At 35.8% G+C, this 19,036-nt stretch overlaps 1 protein-coding gene across 2 annotated transcripts; it reads right to left on the minus strand.

Moving 5' to 3' along the window:
- Positions 1-336: 336 nt before the first annotated feature.
- Positions 337-18,992, minus strand: LOC138691331 (alanyl-tRNA editing protein Aarsd1-B). Of its 2 annotated transcripts, none has more exons than XM_069813215.1 (11): positions 18,695-18,992; positions 17,262-17,390; positions 15,044-15,203; positions 14,074-14,166; positions 12,582-12,703; positions 11,318-11,565; positions 9,441-9,507; positions 7,830-7,921; positions 7,657-7,711; positions 2,797-2,891; positions 337-538 (listed from the first exon to the last, which is right to left on the minus strand). In XM_069813215.1, the coding sequence occupies exons 1-11, from the start codon at positions 18,731-18,733 to the stop codon at positions 403-405; spliced, it is 1,236 nt and encodes a 411-aa protein (XP_069669316.1). In that variant the 5' UTR covers positions 18,734-18,992; the 3' UTR covers positions 337-402. The 2 variants fall into 2 exon arrangements, with proteins under 2 accessions (XP_069669316.1, XP_069669325.1); XM_069813224.1 differs by lacking the exon at positions 18,695-18,992 and adding an exon at positions 17,499-17,784.
- Positions 18,993-19,036: the final 44 nt, after the last annotated feature.

The following is a 19,036-nucleotide window of genomic DNA, read 5'->3' on the forward strand; positions in this document are numbered from 1 at the left end:
CTTATTCAATATATTCACAGTACCCTCCATATCTGGAGGCCGTCTCATCTATCCGCAACCTGAGGACGCGCCATGCCGTGGTGATAGGGACCCACAATACATGGAACCAGTAATATAACTGTTTTATAAATTCTAATTTTCAGTTTATTCGAGGGCAGACTGGATGATAAAAGCTTCTCAATTGAATAACAGCAGGCATTTCTCATATTTATTCTGTGTTTAATTTTCTCTCGAGTGTATGGTTACCAAGTTCGATAATATATCAATTTTTAACTTAGAGTCATAACTTGCAAATTAGTGTTTCAGCAGCAGGGTTTCTTTGAAAGAAAAAATATATGCGATCCTGCACCTTGTTTATTTACAATACTGTACAATAATGCTGTTTGTTTACATTCATTTCGTTTAACATCCGTTTGTTCTTGACGTCATATATTGCTTGATAAGTTCTTCAGCCTTTGCACGATTGGCAAGACAGGACACCTTGGCTTGGAACTTGGGGCCTTTTCCAGCTCCTTTTCCATTGAGCAACTGACAAACCCTGAAATAGAAACCATAATGTTAGAAGACAATGAAAAAATGCAACAATTGCTACAATCTTGTATTAATTTATTTTCACGACATTAAGTTCTCCTTCCAAATTATAACTTTGTTTTTTCCCCCGTACTGTAACCATAGCATATAATTATGAAATGTCTTCCTGAGTTATTCTTAAACAAGAGTATAAACGTCTACTAAAGCACTTCAGCACGAATAGTGTCTTGTGTAGCCCATAAACTGAAACTCATCCCAAGAGACCACAGTGGGTGACCAGCTTCACGATTGAAGGTTATTTTCTGGATCTGCTCGGGAGATAACATTTGTTTCTCAAGGTACTGATGCCTGATCTATTAGTGCTAGTTTGGCTGTGTACAGCAATTTCTACTAAACGGATTTTGCAGTATCTACAAGTCAATTTATCAGAGAATGATGTACATGAAATATAATAATTTTAGTACTAGTCTGTCTGTGTACAGCGATTTCTACTAAACTATTGGACGGATTTTGTTCATATTCAGTATCTACGAGTCAATTTATCAGGGAATGATGTACATGAAATATAATAATTTTAGTACTAGTCTGTCTGTGTACAGCGATTTATACTAAACTATTGGACGGATTTTGTTCATATTCAGTATCTACGAGTCAATTTATCAGGGAATGATGTACATGAAATATAATAATTTTAGTACTAGTCTGTCTGTGTACAGCAACTTCTACTAAACTATTGGACGGATTTTGTTCATATTCAGTATCTACGAGTCAATTTATCAGGGAATGATATACATGAAATATAATAATTTTAGTACTAGTCTGTCTGTGTACAGCGATTTCTACTAAACTATTGGCCGGATTTTGTTCATATTCAGTATCTACGAGTCAGTTTATCAGGGAATGATGTACATGAAATATAATTTTAGTACCAACCTGTTTGTCTAGAATGATTTCTCCTAAACTATTTAATGATTTTTGTTCATATTCAGTATCTTACTTACTTACTGGCTTTTAAGGAACCTGGAGGTTCATTGCCGCCCTCACATAAGCCCGCCATTGGTCCCTATCCTGAGCAAGGTTAATCCATTCTCTATCACCATATCCCACCTCCCTCAAATCCATTTTAATATTATCTTCCCAGCTACGTCTCAGCCTCCCTAAAGGTCTTTTTCCCTCTGGCCTCCCAACTAACACTCTATATGCATTTTTGGATGGATTCGCCCATACGTGCTACATGCCCTGCCCATCTCAAACATCTGGATTTAATGTTCCTAATTGTGTCAGGTGAAGAATACAATGCCTGTAGTTCACCCATCACCGTCAAAAACAGCTTGTTACGAATTCTTCATATTCAGTATCTACGAGTCAGTTTATCAGGGAATGATATACATGAAATATAATAATTTTAGTACCAACCTGTTTGTCTAGAATGATTTCTCCTAAACTATTTAATGATTTTTGTTCATATTCAGTATCTACAAGTCAATTTATCACAGAATTATGTACATATTGCACATTGAATATTGTGTGTATCTAATGCCTACCCACTTCACTTGCGTGATTCGAGTTTCGCATATTGCGGATAGATGGCAGGACTGTGACCCATTTTTCAGATTGCACACCACTTCGGCGGGTCACACTATGCATGATGTGTATCTGATGGAGAGTTATGTTGTGTACTAGAGTGAGTGTATGTATAGTGTAGGGAATGGGTGAGGATGAAAGGAGAAGGGGAAACATGATGCCAGTACGTGGTCTACTCCTGTCAACACCAAGGGGGCTGTCAGGCTTAACATCCCCATCTGACGGACAAATCACTATCAATAGTGACTTATGTCTTTTTCTTCAATGTACTGCGGAGGGATTTGGGATATAACCCAGGCATATTGGTGCACAATCTAGTGATTGAAAGCTATACACTGCCATATCTCCTAGTCCTGAGGTAGAAATTTTACATGAAAATTTTTTACCCTGCCAGGAATCGAACCTGGGCCGGCTAATCTGGAGACAGACGTGCTACCACAGAGCTAACTAGGCGGACGCACATTGAGTATTCTATTTAATAATTTTTGCTATAAAATTTATGGATCAATATTTAAAAAAAAAATGTATGGTTTTAAAGAAAATGACTCTTGACTTTTTAAAAATTGTTCGTACTTATAAAAGATTCTCAGAAAACTCATCAGTAAGATTTACAGTTCCATAGAAGTAGATTAATATATTGAGAAAGTAAAAAAATGCATTCTAATAATCATGTATACTTACTTAGGTCCAAGCTCACCCACTATTGCTGGTTCACCATGGAGTACCATTTGACCTGCTCCCTTATCATCCCCTGTTGTCAAGAAGAGCAGCACGCTCTGTAGAGAAAATTAATAAAACAATAATTATCTGAACATATAAAAACAATGTTTTTACTTGTTTGTAACATCAGAATGAATGCCAAGAGTACTACACCAGGGTATGAATGACTATTATATGTACTTTTTCTCAAGACACTCCTGTTTCCCATAACACTACCAGTTCCCTACTATCACTTAATATCCGCCCAAAAGAAAATGCTTGGTCTTGCTAGTCAGTACTAACATCCATGTGATAATAGTCAATACATTGGACTGCAGAATTCAAATGCCTAGGTTCGAATACTTGAAAGAGAGAAAAAAAATTATTGTAATGAATATATATTTTAGTTGATTAAAGTTCTCGTTAACACTTTGTTAAAAACATAAAATTTACTCTGTCACACGTTAAAAGTGTTAAAATTGTTAAAAAGGTATTTACCTTCGACAGATGGCCCGTTTCGACGCTATTTGTCGTCGTCTTCAGTGTCTCTTGAACCACTGCTGCGATGTGCAGTTGTCGATGGTAGGGGTGGGGGTGTGTTGCTCCTATGGTGGGGGTTGGTTGTCTGTATGCTATGACGTACTATGACGTCAAACAATGTGTGCGTATACAAGATACAACGAACATATTAAAGCTATAACCAAACCTTACATTACATCAAATTATGCAGATCACATTATCGACAATAATCATGACTACAATAATATAGAAACAGATATGGAAATTTTACACATCACACCAAAAAGTTCACACTTAAACATCCTAGAACAATACGAAATATATAAGAATACAATAGCACACCCACAATATATACTTAATACGCAACTACAGTTCAATATGCACACATTGTTTGACGTCATAGTACGTCATAGCATACAGACAACCAACCCCCACCCCTACCATCGACAACTGCACATCGCAGAGCCAAAATCAGCAGTGGTTCAAGAGACACTGAAGACGACGGCAAATAGCGTCGAAACGGGCTGTCTGTCAAAGGTGAACACCTTTTTAACAATTTTAACACTTTTAACGTGTGACAGAGTAAATTTTATATATTTTAGAACTGTTAGTTTTATGTAGCAGTTTATAGCTACATTCTAAAGAAACTTCCAATTGGGGATGAATTTTTTTAAGCATGCAGAAGTTGTACATACAGAAATAATGCACACAGTTCTGTAATTGTCATACATTTTATTTTTTTAATCTACTTGCATCAACATCATTCAAAATAATCCCCTTGGAGTTTAATGACTGCTTCCCAAAGTTGTAGTAGCTGTTGAATGCTGTTTAATTCTCCTTTGAAGTTTAACTCTCACATGCATCAGGTCACAGCTGTGTTCAGGTTATTTAACATTGCAAAATGTTAACCCCAAAGTGGATTTTTCAGTTTGGTGAAAAAGTCGTAATCAGGTGGACTTGTGTCCGGATGTAGGATGGGTGAGAGAGCGTTTACCAATTGTTGAAAGTGTGATAGTAGAGTGACGCAAGAAGAGCTTGCCACAGAAAGCTGCGCGAACTTTCGGAAACGTTCGGGTGCACTCGACCTCGCTTCGATTCGATTGGCAAACTGTCGTCAGTTCTCAGTCGTCTGCAGGCTTGATGTTTCGAGTGAGATTTATCACAGCGCATGTAACGGAACCTAAACCTAGTTACAAAGTAACTAATAACATAACATTGTTGAAAATAAAGAAGCACGAATTTTTTTACACATAAAATCACTGGATGAAATGACAAAGATGTTATAAGAAATATGTAATCGTGTAATAATTGATATTCGACGTTGTAATAAAACACTAATACTATGTGATTTTATTAAAATGTTCCGATAAGTAGGATAGTATGATCGGTTTATTTTAATCTGTATATACTCCTTATGTTACAAGCAGAGCCTGTTTCATTTTTCATACATTTATAAACGTTATAAATAATTCCCTAGTTTGACCGTGTAATGTTTTATTAGCACTTCCTAATTTAGAGCCAACTGGGGGCATTGTTAAGTACACAGAATGTTATACAGAACTCTGTTATTTTACAAACACACTATGAACTATATAAAACTACTGATATCAGGGATAAAACGCAGAAAATGTAACGCACATGCTGGCTTCTACCCGCTCTGCACAATACACTCCATGATACGAACAGCTCAAGACCGCGCTTTCGACTGTAATCAGCAGGGAAAGGATTTATATGTAAATACATATTTACTTATAAAGCTAATATAATTTATATTTTGCATTATCTTTATGTTTCACAATGTGTAGGGTTGAAAAATCCTACTTTTATTTTCCATATTTTTCCATATTTTAGAGTTTAGTACATATTTTCGTTAATTTCCATATATTTTCCATATTTCATATAAAACAGTCCATATTATATTAGGTTTAACAATAAAACAAAACAAAATTCCATTAACTTTTAAAAATACATTTCAACAATAGAGATTTAAACACATGTTCAGTAATCCCTTTAACATCAGAGTTATTTGAAAATTAGCAGTCCTATCAACAATGGGAAAGTAAGTTACAAAACTGTATTAATTTAATTTAAAATTTTTAACAGACTTCAGTTGTGCAGCTCAACAGTTAAATGCCAGTCAGAGTACACATAGGTTCAGTTTTGTAAATCATACTATAAAGACGGTAAATATGCCAAAAGTACGTCATTCAGTCAATTTAAAATCAAAACTAACAAGTTACATTTCAGAATTTAAAGAAGATGGTTTATCAACTGACAATAAAATATTATTTTGTAATTTGTGTCAGTGTGCAGTATCATCTACACAAAAGTTCCTGGTGCAACAACACATTACAACTAGTAAACATCAGGCCAACAAACAACTAAATTCCAAGCAGAGACAATTGTTTTTAACACAACCAACAACATCGAATGTAAGATCTGAGTTTAACATCGACCTGTGCCGTTCTCTCATCTCTGCTGATATTCCTCTCTACAAACTAAAGAATAAGGTCTTCAGGGAATTCCTTGAAAAATATACTCAACATACAATCCCGGATGAGTCAACACTTAGGAAGACGTATGCTCCATCCATCTACGATGAGACAATACAGAAGATAAGAGATGAAATTAAAGATAGTTCAATTTGGGTTTCCATTGATGAGACTCCCGACAAAGAAGGTAGACTTGTTGGTAATGTAGTTATCGGTTTGTTAAGTGAACAATATTCTGAACGAATTCTTTTACATTGTGATGTTCTAGAAAAGTGCAATAACAAAACTATAGTTAAACTGTTCAACGAAGCTATGGGTATCCTGTGGCCAAAGGGTATTATGTACGATAATGTGTTATTCTTTATTAGCGATGCTGCCCCTTATATGGTCAAAGCTGGACAAGCATTATCTGTTGTATATCCTAAATTGACTCATTTTACTTGTGTGGCGCATGCATTTCATCGTGTGGCAGAAGTGGTCAGAGACAATTTCCCTAAAGTAGATTTGTTGATTTCATCAGTGAAAAAAGTATTTCTCAAAGCTCCCAGTAGAGTTAACGTGTTGAAAGAAATGTACCCTGAAATTCCATTGCCACCAAAGCCAATTTTAACTAGATGGGGTACATGGCTAGAAGCAGTTGAATATTATGCCGAACATATAGACTCTATTAACAATGTTCTCCTTGCATTGGACTCTGAAGATGCAGTCTCAATTGATACTGCGAAAACAGTTACCTGTGACATAAGTGTGAAGAATGACTTAGCTCACATTCAGCATACATTTTCATGCATCATAAAAACGCTCAAAAGTCTCCAAAATAGGCACCTTTCACTATCTGAAAGTTTTGAAATTATAAATAGTACTGTGGAACAACTGAATCGTGGTAGAGGTAAAGTTGCAGATGCAGTAAGAGCTAAGGTGGACACTGTACTTTCAAAAAACCCTGGATATGAAGAACTACAAAAGGTTGTTGCTGTGATGAGTGGTGAATCAACAGTGAAGATTAACTTGGACTTATCCCCAGCAGACATTGTGAAATTGAATTATGTACCAGTTACTTCTTGTGACGTCGAACGCTCTTTTAGTCAGTATAAATCTATCCTCAGAGACAATAGAAGAAGATTCACTTTTCAGCACTTGAAAGAAATGTTTGTAACCTATTGTTATGGTAACAGACAATAAAAATTGTGTTTTGTTGAAACTACATTGGAAGATAAGGTACGTCCATTATATTTTTTGTTTAGTTTGATTAAAATGTACCAATATTTAACGTACATAGTCATTTTTTTATAATTTTAAGTCCATATTTAATTCCATATTTTGGTAAAAATCCATATTTAATTCCATATTTTGGTAAAAATAACTACATATATATTTACATATTTCATATATTTTTAGTCCATATAAATCCGTTCCCTGGTAATCAGCATTAGGTGGATTCATAGCAGCTCTGTAACAAGCATGACGACACGAGGACCGAATATCGTTCTCTGTGCATCGTCAAATGGGCAAGCTTTCTTTGCGCTTCCTCTAACAGATTTGCAGTTCTATTCTTATTAAACACATGAACACGAATCACTTCTGATCCAGGCTTCAAGGAGAAATTTGCAGAAAAAATAATTATTTGATACAAAACATGCCACAAAGCATTTGTTTTTTCGCAGAATTGAGAGTAATTGTATATAATATGCTTTATATATTGCCTTTGCCAGAAGGAGGGGCATGTACAGTATAGGATTACTGATGATTTGCTTTTGGCAAATCTGATACATCTAAAACATTGGATGTTTCTGCATTTATGACTATGCAAAGTCACAAATAAGAAATGTACCTGATCTGCCACCTCGTTGATTAGTATGCTCATGAAATCTGACTCAGCTTCCTTCCTGCAACAGCACCGAATGTCATTCCGTCACAAATTTATATAGTGAAATGAAATAGCAACAGAAACAATTTGTAATAGTTGGAAAATGTGATCTGGCTAATTTAATTACTGCATATTACCTGTGAAGTGAATAATATGTGGGAAGTGGCTCCATCTTTCTGATCTTTTCAGCTTCGTAGACTGCTAGATCACGAAGCACAGTCTGAAGGTTCTGCAATCACAAATTATGAAAAAAGTTTCCTATTATAGTTCACTATCAAGTCAGAATTATTTGCAATTGAGGCTGCACTTGTCAGAGAAGATTAATAATTATCCACAGATTACATCTTTCGAACTAAAGACAAGCATTCTTGCATCTTATTTGAAACAGAAGGGACATGAAACAATTTTTCATTGTGGTATCCAAGAGAATGAGCATTTTTAATTCTTTGTGCACATTTATTAATAATTTCTTTCATTAAATAATATTATGTCGAGATGGATTTAATCAAAATCTTATTGGAATAATACCAGTAGTTAGTCCTAATGTAGTACTAATTCAGTTTAATGATAAATTTGTTATAGTTGTTGATGAGTCAAATACCAAGAATAAATTACCAGTTTCAGTTGGAAATTTTAATATTTATTATTTTCTTTCCTGTTAAAGTTTCACTTGGAATTGGAATATAAGATCAAATAGAGCTTTATGCTCGACCATGCCGAAATGTAGTAATTATACACCTGGTAGCAGTCCTTTAATGCATGTCATTAAAGTACACCTATTCATTAAAGCTCAGGTTTTCGATTATTCTCGGATATGCAATCGAAAGACAATGAGGGAAATGTCACGGAGGCTGGAAATCCAATACTGTCGCAGAAGGTTATGTTCTGTTACTATAATAATTAGCGTTAATTGTAAATAATATTCAAATAAATTCAATTTGTCATCTCGTTTTTCAATTCTAAATCAATTTCCAGGTTATATCAAAATAAGTTCATGTTATTCTCTACATTACATCAAGGTCAATGACATTATTGTTCCTCGGAAAAAATCAATACTTTCGCGTCTGCGCACATCTCACAATTCACGAGCTATGCACAAGGTCACTTCCGATCTTCAGTCAGATACAAATAAAATGAATACTTCTGAATAATTTCAAGTTAGAAATATGGTCGAGCATAAAAAGTCGTATGAAACTTGCCTATAGTGGTAATTAAGACGCTCATATGAAAATTATGAAACGAGCTTGCGCTCGTTTCATAAACGAACATACTCGCGTCTTAATTACTATCATTATAGGCTCGTTGCATAATGTACTATTATCTAACTTTGGCTCTGGGTCTAACCCTCGAAAGCCAAACTAAGTACACACACTGGTTACAGAGATTGCGCAGTATCGGTGGTTCGAGAAACCACACACTATTAATGTCTTCTTCTTCTATCATGTATTAAACTTGGTGGTCTGTTAGTCTCACGCCATCGTTTCAGCGGACGGCCCAAAGATCTTGTTCCTAAAGGGCGGTAGTTAGTGCTTGGCATGATATCCTTGTTCTAGGCATCCTGAGTATATGAGATTTCCATTTCTGTCTATAATTTTCAAAATGTCCAAAAAAATGTTCTTATCTAATCTAGTATAGCCAGCGGTTCTCCTTAAAAACTTAATTTCATTGGCAGTGATTTCGTGTTCATCACATTTACTTATAGTCCAAGCTTCACTTCCATACTAGAGATGTGATATGAATAATGTTACCTTATTAGCAAGTTTCAGGGACTTTTGCAGCTTGTCCACTAAATCGAAATGGTCTGCTGGGCTATTCCTAGAAGATGAGAAAAGCAAATATTCATTATATTATAAAGATTTAACAAATCAAATTCATACAGATTAATATTGATAGAGTACCTTCTTATCAAAATATATTTGAATGAAAGTTGTAGTCTTTGTTTTTTCAGAATTATAATAAATTAATAATATTAGAATAAATTACATACTGTGCAAATTAAGTTCTTTTTTTAATATAACTATTATAAATAATTTATATATTAAGATACAGACCAGTTACACATAGGCAGAAAATTAATTAAACAATATCGTGTGGAGTGACACGTGCTTTCTCATTAACATTATTTTTATATAGAAAGTTAAAAGAATGCTGTTTAAGGAATTTTGTCCAAACATATTAATTTTTTCTAATTCGTCTGTATCATGTTTATATAGCACAAAAACAGCCATGCCAGGACTAAAAATTGTGATTATCTCGTATCTGAATACTCCATTCTGACAGTAACATTCTCATTGGTTTGTGTTATTGTGTGCAGTACAACATTCAACTACGCTTGCTGTTCGTTCAGAAATTTATGTTCATTGTTAATCTGATAGCAAAATTAACCTACCATGGACTTCATTGTTTACTGTCAACTTGAAAAATATTGGAGTGCAAGAGATCCAATGACTTTATTGTCAAACGCCTGGCATTAGAAAGCAACAACTGTCAACTTAAGATAAAAATTAACTAATCATGGCATTCATTGTTGACTGCAGGGATAAATTACCGGTAACTAATGATTCATTGTTGATTTGACAGAAAAATTAACTAACCATGGCGTCCATTGTTGACTTGACGGATAAAAATTAACTAACCATGACGTCCATTGTTATTGACTTGAGAAAAATATTAACTATAAAATCATGGCATTCATTGTTGACTTGAGACTAAAATTAACTAAACAATAAATAAGATCTAATAAACGTAATGGTAATGGTGAGTGTAATGTAATGATAATATCTCACACTGTGGCATCATGTTCTACGGCATGGATTGTGCACTGGTTTGAGTTCTCATGGGGCAAGAAACTTGAGGCAGCGTATGGGACTGGTGCCCATCCAGAATCATGTGCACTTGGGGAGCTATGATAAGTAGTAAAATCCAGTTATGTTTATAGCTGGGAGAATCATTGTGCTAACTATACGATATCTTCATTCTGGTTGGATGATCATCCATCTCTGCTTTGGTATGTAGACATGAGCAAACAGCTGGCTAGTTGGTCTTGGCCCTTGAAGGGCTGTAGCATCACGGATTATTATTATTATTATTATTATTATTATTATTACCATTATTATTATTATTATTATTATTATATTATAAATGATAATAGCGATTGGTAATCATATTATTATTGGTTGTATTGATAGATGGTCGTATATTATTATGGCGATGATGATAATGATGACAGTGATGAATGTTGTTGTTGTTGTTTTCTAATGCCAGGCGTTTGACAATAAAGTCATTTGACCTCTTGCACTCCAATATTTTTCAAAGATATTATCATGGCCAGCCACTGAAGCACAGATTTTGAGGTGTTCCGAATCCATTTCTTGGTTTGAGTTGCACAATGGGCAGTTAGGGGACTGATATATTCCAATTCTATGCAGGTGTTTGGCCAAACAATCATGGCCTGTTGCCAATCTAAATGCAGCTACAGACGATTTTCGTGGTAAATCGGGAATTAACTGTGGATTATGATGCAGAGAGTTCCATTTTTTCTCTACAGTGATGGATATTATTGTTGTTGATTATATGACAGTGATGATGATTGTTACTGGTGATAATGATAATGGTAGTGGCTCACTTCAGCAGTGTGGTGAGCCTCTGCTCACGCTGCAGGCAGACCCCCAGCTGTTTCATCACACGCCCTCCTGCCACAAAGAACAAGTTGGTCTTGTTCTTCTTGCCCTTCTCCACCCGCAGCAGCTTGATGGCCTGCAGCTGGCTCAGGTTGGACACATGCGTGCCGCAGCACATGTTGCTCTCCACGCCCTGGATCGTCACCACTCGCACTGGCCCCTTGTGGTCGTCAGGGAGTCCTCTAGTCCTTACCTGCACAAAATACAGCAGAACTGTTATACAAATACAACAACCATTCCCTGGTACGTACTGTTAAGCTTCCTCAAAAGATAAAATACAAATCAAAAGGGCTCTGAGGTCACAAATTTAAAGTGTCGATCATGATTTCGCTTTTATAAGTTACTTACTTACTTACTTACTGGCTTTTAAGGAACCCGCAGGTTCATTGCTGCCCTCACATAAGCCCGCCATTGGTCCCTATCCTGTGCAAGATTAATCCATTCTCTCTCATCAAATCCCACCTCCCTCAAATCCATTTCTTCCCATCTACGTCTTGGTCTCCCCAAAGGTCTTTTTCCCTCCTGTCTCCCAACTAACACACTATATGCATTTCTGTATTCGCCCATACGTGCTACATGCCCTGCCCATCTCAAACGTCTGGATTTAATGTTCTTAATTATGTCTGGTGAAGAATACAATGCGTGCAGTTCTGTGTTGTGTAATTTTCTCCATTCTCCTGTAACTTCATCCCTCTTAGCCCCAAATATTTTCCTAAGCACCTTATTCTCAAACACCTTTAACCTATGTTCCTCTCTCAAAGTGAGAGTCCAAGTTTTACAACCATAAAGAACAACCGGTAATATAACTGTTTTATAAATTCTAACTTTCAGATTTTTTGACAGCAGACTGGATGATAAAAGCTTCTCAACCGAATAATAACAGGCATTTCCCATATTTATTCTGTATTTACCATCAATAATATCTTACAAATATTTTCTTGGAAAAATGAATAAACAAATTTATAATAGAAATGTAAATTATAAAATTGTAAGGATTGTATTTGCCTTGTTATATTTTTCTATGCCTTATCAAATTCTCAGTAGAATAGACTAGATTGCAGTCAATGACTATCTGGAGATATCGAAGACTAAATAACGAACTAAATAGAGCTAAAACAGTGCAACAAATCAGAAAAAAATGGTGCTGTAATACTGAATATCTAGTCAGAATAACTTTCAACTTGAAAGTCAATGTTGGCATAAACTCACTTTCTTAAGCTCGTCATCTCCTTCTTGATACACAGTGACGTTGACAGGAGTTGCTTCTCTGATCTTCTCATTTACGAGTTTCTCCAGCTCATCCATCTCTTCTGGCTTCATGCTGGGCGTACCTGCAAACAGTAGTTTCATTTTTTTTTTGTCACAGGTATAGTAATATCCAGCAATTTGGAGCTATGTACTATTTCCGTCATCAGAAAAGGCAAAAAAGAAGACAACTTTGTTAGATCTGTTACAAACTTCCAACTAATACAGTCCTGAAGAATAGGTGGTCTGGACGAGCTAATGACATCACAGATTGTTTTGTGAGTTAGCAATGACATCATATACCAAAAAACTCAAAATAATGCCTTAAATACATCGTAAAAGATCCAATTCATGATAAAGCATGTAACATTAAAGCAGTTATGTTTCGGAATTACCACAAAAGAAAATTAAAATTGATTGAAATCCTAATTATTGCTACTAACTTGAAATTTAGCTTTTGGTCACGTACTTATATTCTATGTCATCATATTATGACCGTGGCTAACGAGAAAGACAGGCTTCGGTATGAATCGGAGTCATGTGATTATCATGGTCTAGTCATGGCCATCTTGACAATCGCTTAATTTAAATACATGTTCAAGGTTCTAAACAACAAAGGAATTGCTATATTAAACTCCTGTTAAATATTCATTTCTATATAAACTTGTTCAATGTTGGCCATGTTATGACTAAGAATGTGACATCGTGCCATAGCCTGTCTTTCTCGTTAGCTACGATCATGACACAACAGTCTCGGTATAATTTGTTTTCTTATTATGTGTTTTCTCTCTTTTAATTAACTATAAATTTTTAAATTCTATTTAACTTTATTAATATTTTCACAGGAATATATCGGTACTTCATTATCAATACTTTCTCGTGTATTGTAGTACTGTGAAAAAAAAAAGAGGGATAGATTGAAAAATAAGAATATTAGAAATGGATTAGGTGTATCTTCATTACATTACTTAATTGAAAAATCCAGGCTGAATCAGTATGGCCATGTGAAAAGGATGGTTCTATCAAGGAATCCCAGGAAGGCTTTGGAATAGAAAATCAGAGAGAAGAGAACATTGGATAGATCCTGTACAAGATGGAGCGATCAAGTGAAGAAGAATATGGGGAAAAGAGATAGAGTTTGAAAGAGGTGTGGGAAGATAAGAGACCAATGGAAGAGGCTTTGTACCCAAATGAGCCATAATAGTAGAAACATCTTTTGATGATGATGAATCATAAACACAGGACAGCCCATTACAAACCTCGCATCTACAATCCAACACAACTACCAGCCTTAGAATCTGATGAATCCGATGGACATTAATAAATTTAAGAATGACTTAACAGAAATGTGATATCATTGATAAGCTCATCAATCAATTAAAAGATACGGTCAATGGAAAAGTACTGCACTCCCAATCAAGGTGCTGGCATAGTGCAATGCATACCAGCCTCTCACCTAGTTCAATGTAAGACTCCTCTTCTCCCAGCCACCAGGAAGTAGTGGAGTAGCCATAATTGATATCTGCTAAGGCTGTGATGAGGTGCTGGCCTAAACATCAGTTAAATTTATCAATAACACTTCTCTCTGCAGTTTATTTTAATTACTATTGCCCAGTACTACAACAGTATTTGCTACTAGCTACTACTGTTAAAAGTTACACTTCTATTACTATCAGGGTTGCAAATTAAGCTTCCAGGTATAACTCCCTGTAAAGTTAATTTGAATAATTTCTAGGGAAAAATTGTTCCGGGGCCGGGTATCGAACCCGGGACCTTTGGTTAAACGTACCAACGCTCTCCCAACTGAGCTACCTGGGAACTCTACCCAACACCGATCCAATTTTTCCCTCTATATCCACAGACCTCAAAGTGGGCTGACAACTGTCAAGCAACCAACATTGAGTGCACACTAACTCTGTGTGACTTAAATTGTGCAGTGACGTACCAAAGGTCCCGGGTTCGATACCCGGCCCCGGAACAATTTTTCCCTCGAAATTATTCAAATTAACTTTACAGGGAGTTATACCTGGAAGCTTAATTTGCATAAAACACGTCACTGTATGTAACAGAAAACCACAATTTAAGTCACACAGAGTTAGTGTGCACTCAATGTTGGTTGCTTGACAGTTGTCACCCCACTTTGAGGTCTGTGGATATAGAGGGAAAAATTGGATCGGTGTCGGGTAGAGTTCCCGGGTAGCTCAGTTGGAAGAGCATTGGTACGTTTAACCAAAGGTCCCGGGTTCGATACCCGGCCCCGGAACAATTTTTCCCTCGAAATTATTCACTATCAGGGTTGCCAGTTTCTCTCATCAGGAATCCAGAGCAGGTGATAATACTGCGTACTTTAACGTGACTACACATTTTAATGAATTCAATTTGCAATACAACTGATTTTATTCATTTTACATGTTGTGAGAACTGACCTGAGTGTTGCTGCATGTGGTCCAAGCGTCTTTCCCAATCCAGAGTCTGTTTGACCACCTTCCCAACTGGCAACACAGACTTAACGAAGTGCACAGCCTCTGCTCCACGACGAACCACTTGCAACACTGATGTGTCATCCAGCAAACCGTGGTCACATGGCTGTGGAGTCAGTCATCAGTACAGTCTTACATATTGACACACAAAAATTTTAATAAATTTGTTCTCTTCTTAGCTTCAAAATAGTTTATTTATGAAGTACTGGTAATTAAATTAGTTATAAGATATCAATAAAGAACCAAGAATGATATATATATATATATATATATACAATTTTGAAAAAGTCAATATTCTTCTTCTTCTTCATCTATTCCTTGTGCCTTGCAGCGTCGGGTCCTCCACCCATTTCTTATATCTCTCCTGGTCCAATGCCAATCTTCTATTCCCCCAGATTTCCTTCCCTCTTCTCCTCACCACATCATTAACGTATTGTTCCCATTCTATTTTTATATTTTTCATTTCCTCAACTATTTCAACTTCCTTTCCTGTTAATGATGTGATATTCCATGTTCCCATAATCATATTCCTTTTCTTGCTCAGTTGTCGTCTAGAAATTCGCCCAGCTGTATTCATATGTATCCTCTGAATCAATAAGAATCCACTATGCCGGCGATTAGCCCTGCGATAGCTTCACCAGAGCCCCGATTTGCCTAGTGTTTCGTGGTTCTCCTTAGGCCTTCACAGCTACCGTAGCGGTCATGGGACACACGAAGTTCCCGCTTTACATCACCCTAACGAGCCATCCACTACTTCACTAGTTACCACCTCCCACGACGAGGAAAGTCAATACTCAACACTTTTGATTATCTTGGAACATTAATAACAATAAAACATACTGAAGAGTATTACTATGATGTACCGAAGTACATATGGAGTTTCAGTGCAGTAATTCTGTGTTTCCATATTGAGAAGAAGAAATTTTTCTCCATTCTACAGATTCTTCACCATATACTGGAGAGTAGTTTCATAGAAATCCAATTATCTTTCCTATCCTTATCACGCATCTGAGACTTGACTTTAACATAATGTGAAGAATTTAAGGTGAAAATATTTGAAAGAAAGATGTTGAGGAAAATATTTGAAAGAAAGATGTTGAGGAAAATATTTGGACCACTTCAAGATAATATTAGCCGAGAATACTATGTCATAAAAAAAAGTTTACAATTTATATAAGCATTGGATGGTCTATGGCGAGTCCTTGGCATCAACACCTTTGATTTGATTACCTGGTTGGGTTTTTCCGAGGTTTCCCCCACCGAAAAGGCAAATGCCGGGTAATATTTTGGCGAATCCTCGGACCTCATTTCATCTCACTACATCTCGCCAAAATGTAAAAAAATTGTACAACATTGTAAAAATTGTAGAAAATTACTAAATTGTAAAACTATAAAAATTTGTAAAAATTGTAATTGTAATATTGTAAAATGTTGACATGTTCCACATCTTAAAGCTTCATTGCTCATGTAAGATCTATGGAATAAAATAAATGAATGAATGATTCAGATGTAATTGCAAAAATAACAGCAAAACAATTTAAATGGATAGATCATGTGGTAAAAGCTCCACCAGAAAAGAAAATTATGAAAGTCACACTGTGACAAAATCGCTATTATCTATCACAGCGATTTTTCTGGAGCTGTCACAGTTCGGATCTGTAACGGAAAAATGCTGTCACACCCTACCACTAAGCTGTAAGTCTGCGTGTTTTATTATTCTGTTTGTGTCCAGTTTGTGTACTTATTTAGATTATTTAAATTGCATGTAATTTTAATTTAATTATACCATTCCTGGTTAAACTGACTTGTAGATACTGAGTATACACAAAATATGTCCAATAGTTCAGCAGAATTCACTGTAGATGTACCGACAGGAATTTCATCTAAAAAAGAAAAGAAAAAAAAAACACACACACAGTCTGGTTCAATATCTGCAGGAGCGTACGGACGAACAGAACTTGGAAAGATTTTACCCCCTACAGATGTGGCCATTCATTTGTTACTTCTTGGAAAGGGTAGGAACTTGGGCACTTTCTACCAGATTTGTGGCACATAAAGCTGTGGAACTAGTTTTCATGGCTATAGTTCAAAAGGAACATAAAATAAATACAGTAATAATATTGTAAGTCCAGCAGCAAGATTAAGGAAAGCAGATATTACTAACCTGTCCACCCCCCTCGGGGAACAAGATGGTGTCTTCTAATATGACCTCATAACCGCTTACATTTTCTTTCTTACCATTTGTTACAGTTGTTATTTGAGCTTCTGTGCACATCACAACTTTGGATGAGAACTGCAATGCAGAATGAAACAGACTTTTAGTACAAATCTTAAAGATACGGGCTCACTTATTGGAAAAAATTGATTCAGCATGTTCGCATTTTTTATTATTATCACTCACTTGTCCGCATTTCCGAATTAATCATCAAATAGTGTTCTCTCTACTCGGGGTGAAGCTGTCTAACTTTGGCGAGAAGATCAAACATTCCGTTTTCTTAGAAATTATTAAATTATGGTTTATGTAACAATGCTTGCAACTGCAGAGTTTATATCAGCGTCGCCAGTGTGCCGGAATTTTGTCCAGCAGGAGTTCTTTTACATGCCAATAAATCTACTGACATCTGAGCCTGTCGCATTGAAGCATACTTAAATGCCATCGACTGGGCCGGGATCTTACCTGCAACCTCGAGCACAGAAGGCCAGCGCTATACCGACTATGCTACCAAGGTCGACTGTTGTTTTCTTAAATTAAGTTAAGATTACAGGTAATTAAATACAGTAATTATGGCCGTTGCGAGAATTTTCGTAAAAAAAAAAAAAAAAAAAAGAGAGTTTTGGTCTGGTTTGTGATAGAGTTTTATTAGTACTTTGAGATTTTTTTTTTTTTTTTTTAATATTTACATATACTAGGTCAAAGTTAAGTTATCTATGTACCTGTCATTCGAATAAATAAATAAACATATACCATAATATGAACGCGATTATTCTCATGTTCATGTTTCAGCTTTCTGTGTTGCTTATTCTCCGCATGCCAAGCGTGTGTAAATCGAATACCTACTTTGACCCCTTTCCTAAGAATAAATGCGCCTTTGCGTGACAATAATTCCCGCTTCGGCTAAACTAGCGCTGAAGTAGTTCCCTTCGTACTCCGCTTATACACTTGCAATATACGAATCAGCGATAGGTTAGGTTTGGTTAGTTGAGGCTTCTACCAGGCCTTGCATATACAATCAACTGCAGCTCCACAAAAAAAAAAATAATAAATAAATCCCTCATAAATGCAACGATTTTCACTTTGGAAATCAAAGGAACTATCTCAACGCTAGTTTCTTGTGTTGTCACCATAACCTCAACTTAAACTAACCTTTACTATAATCCACAAACTTACTCAATATTAATTAATTCTGAAGTGTCGTCCGATATCCCAGAGTAATGGGTAAATATGAGAGAAAGATAAGGGATATGTTGCACAGAAATTTACATGGAAAAATTTAATGCAGCCTTGTGAAAACACGTTCGGCTGCACTTTCTAACCTATAAATTAAATTGCTTTTCGAAAATAACTGTAGTACCAGTGGTTTTATAATAATATATTACCTCTGTTAAGAAACTATCTTCTTGGCATTTGAACACCATCTTTTTGTGGTTGTAATAGTACGCAATGAATAAATTGTAAATAAATATGCTCTTTATTTTGTGAACTAGCAACCTAAACAAACATGTCACCAGTATAGTATAAACTGCTCAATAACGTCTAGAATGGTCTAGAACGCAAGCATGTGGAACCTAGTCGATAAAATTTAATATCTCTATCAGATCCCTACATCAAGAGCAGAGCAATGTGATTTAATCGGGAAAATATACGGTCAATAGGTGCTTGAGTTAAATAGCAACCGAGCATAGAGATAAATTATGACACCTCATCTTCTACGCCTACGT

The sequence above is a fragment of the Periplaneta americana genome, chromosome 2 (assembly GCF_040183065.1).
Source record: "Periplaneta americana isolate PAMFEO1 chromosome 2, P.americana_PAMFEO1_priV1, whole genome shotgun sequence".
Taxonomy (NCBI): Eukaryota; Metazoa; Arthropoda; class Insecta; order Blattodea; family Blattidae; genus Periplaneta; species Periplaneta americana.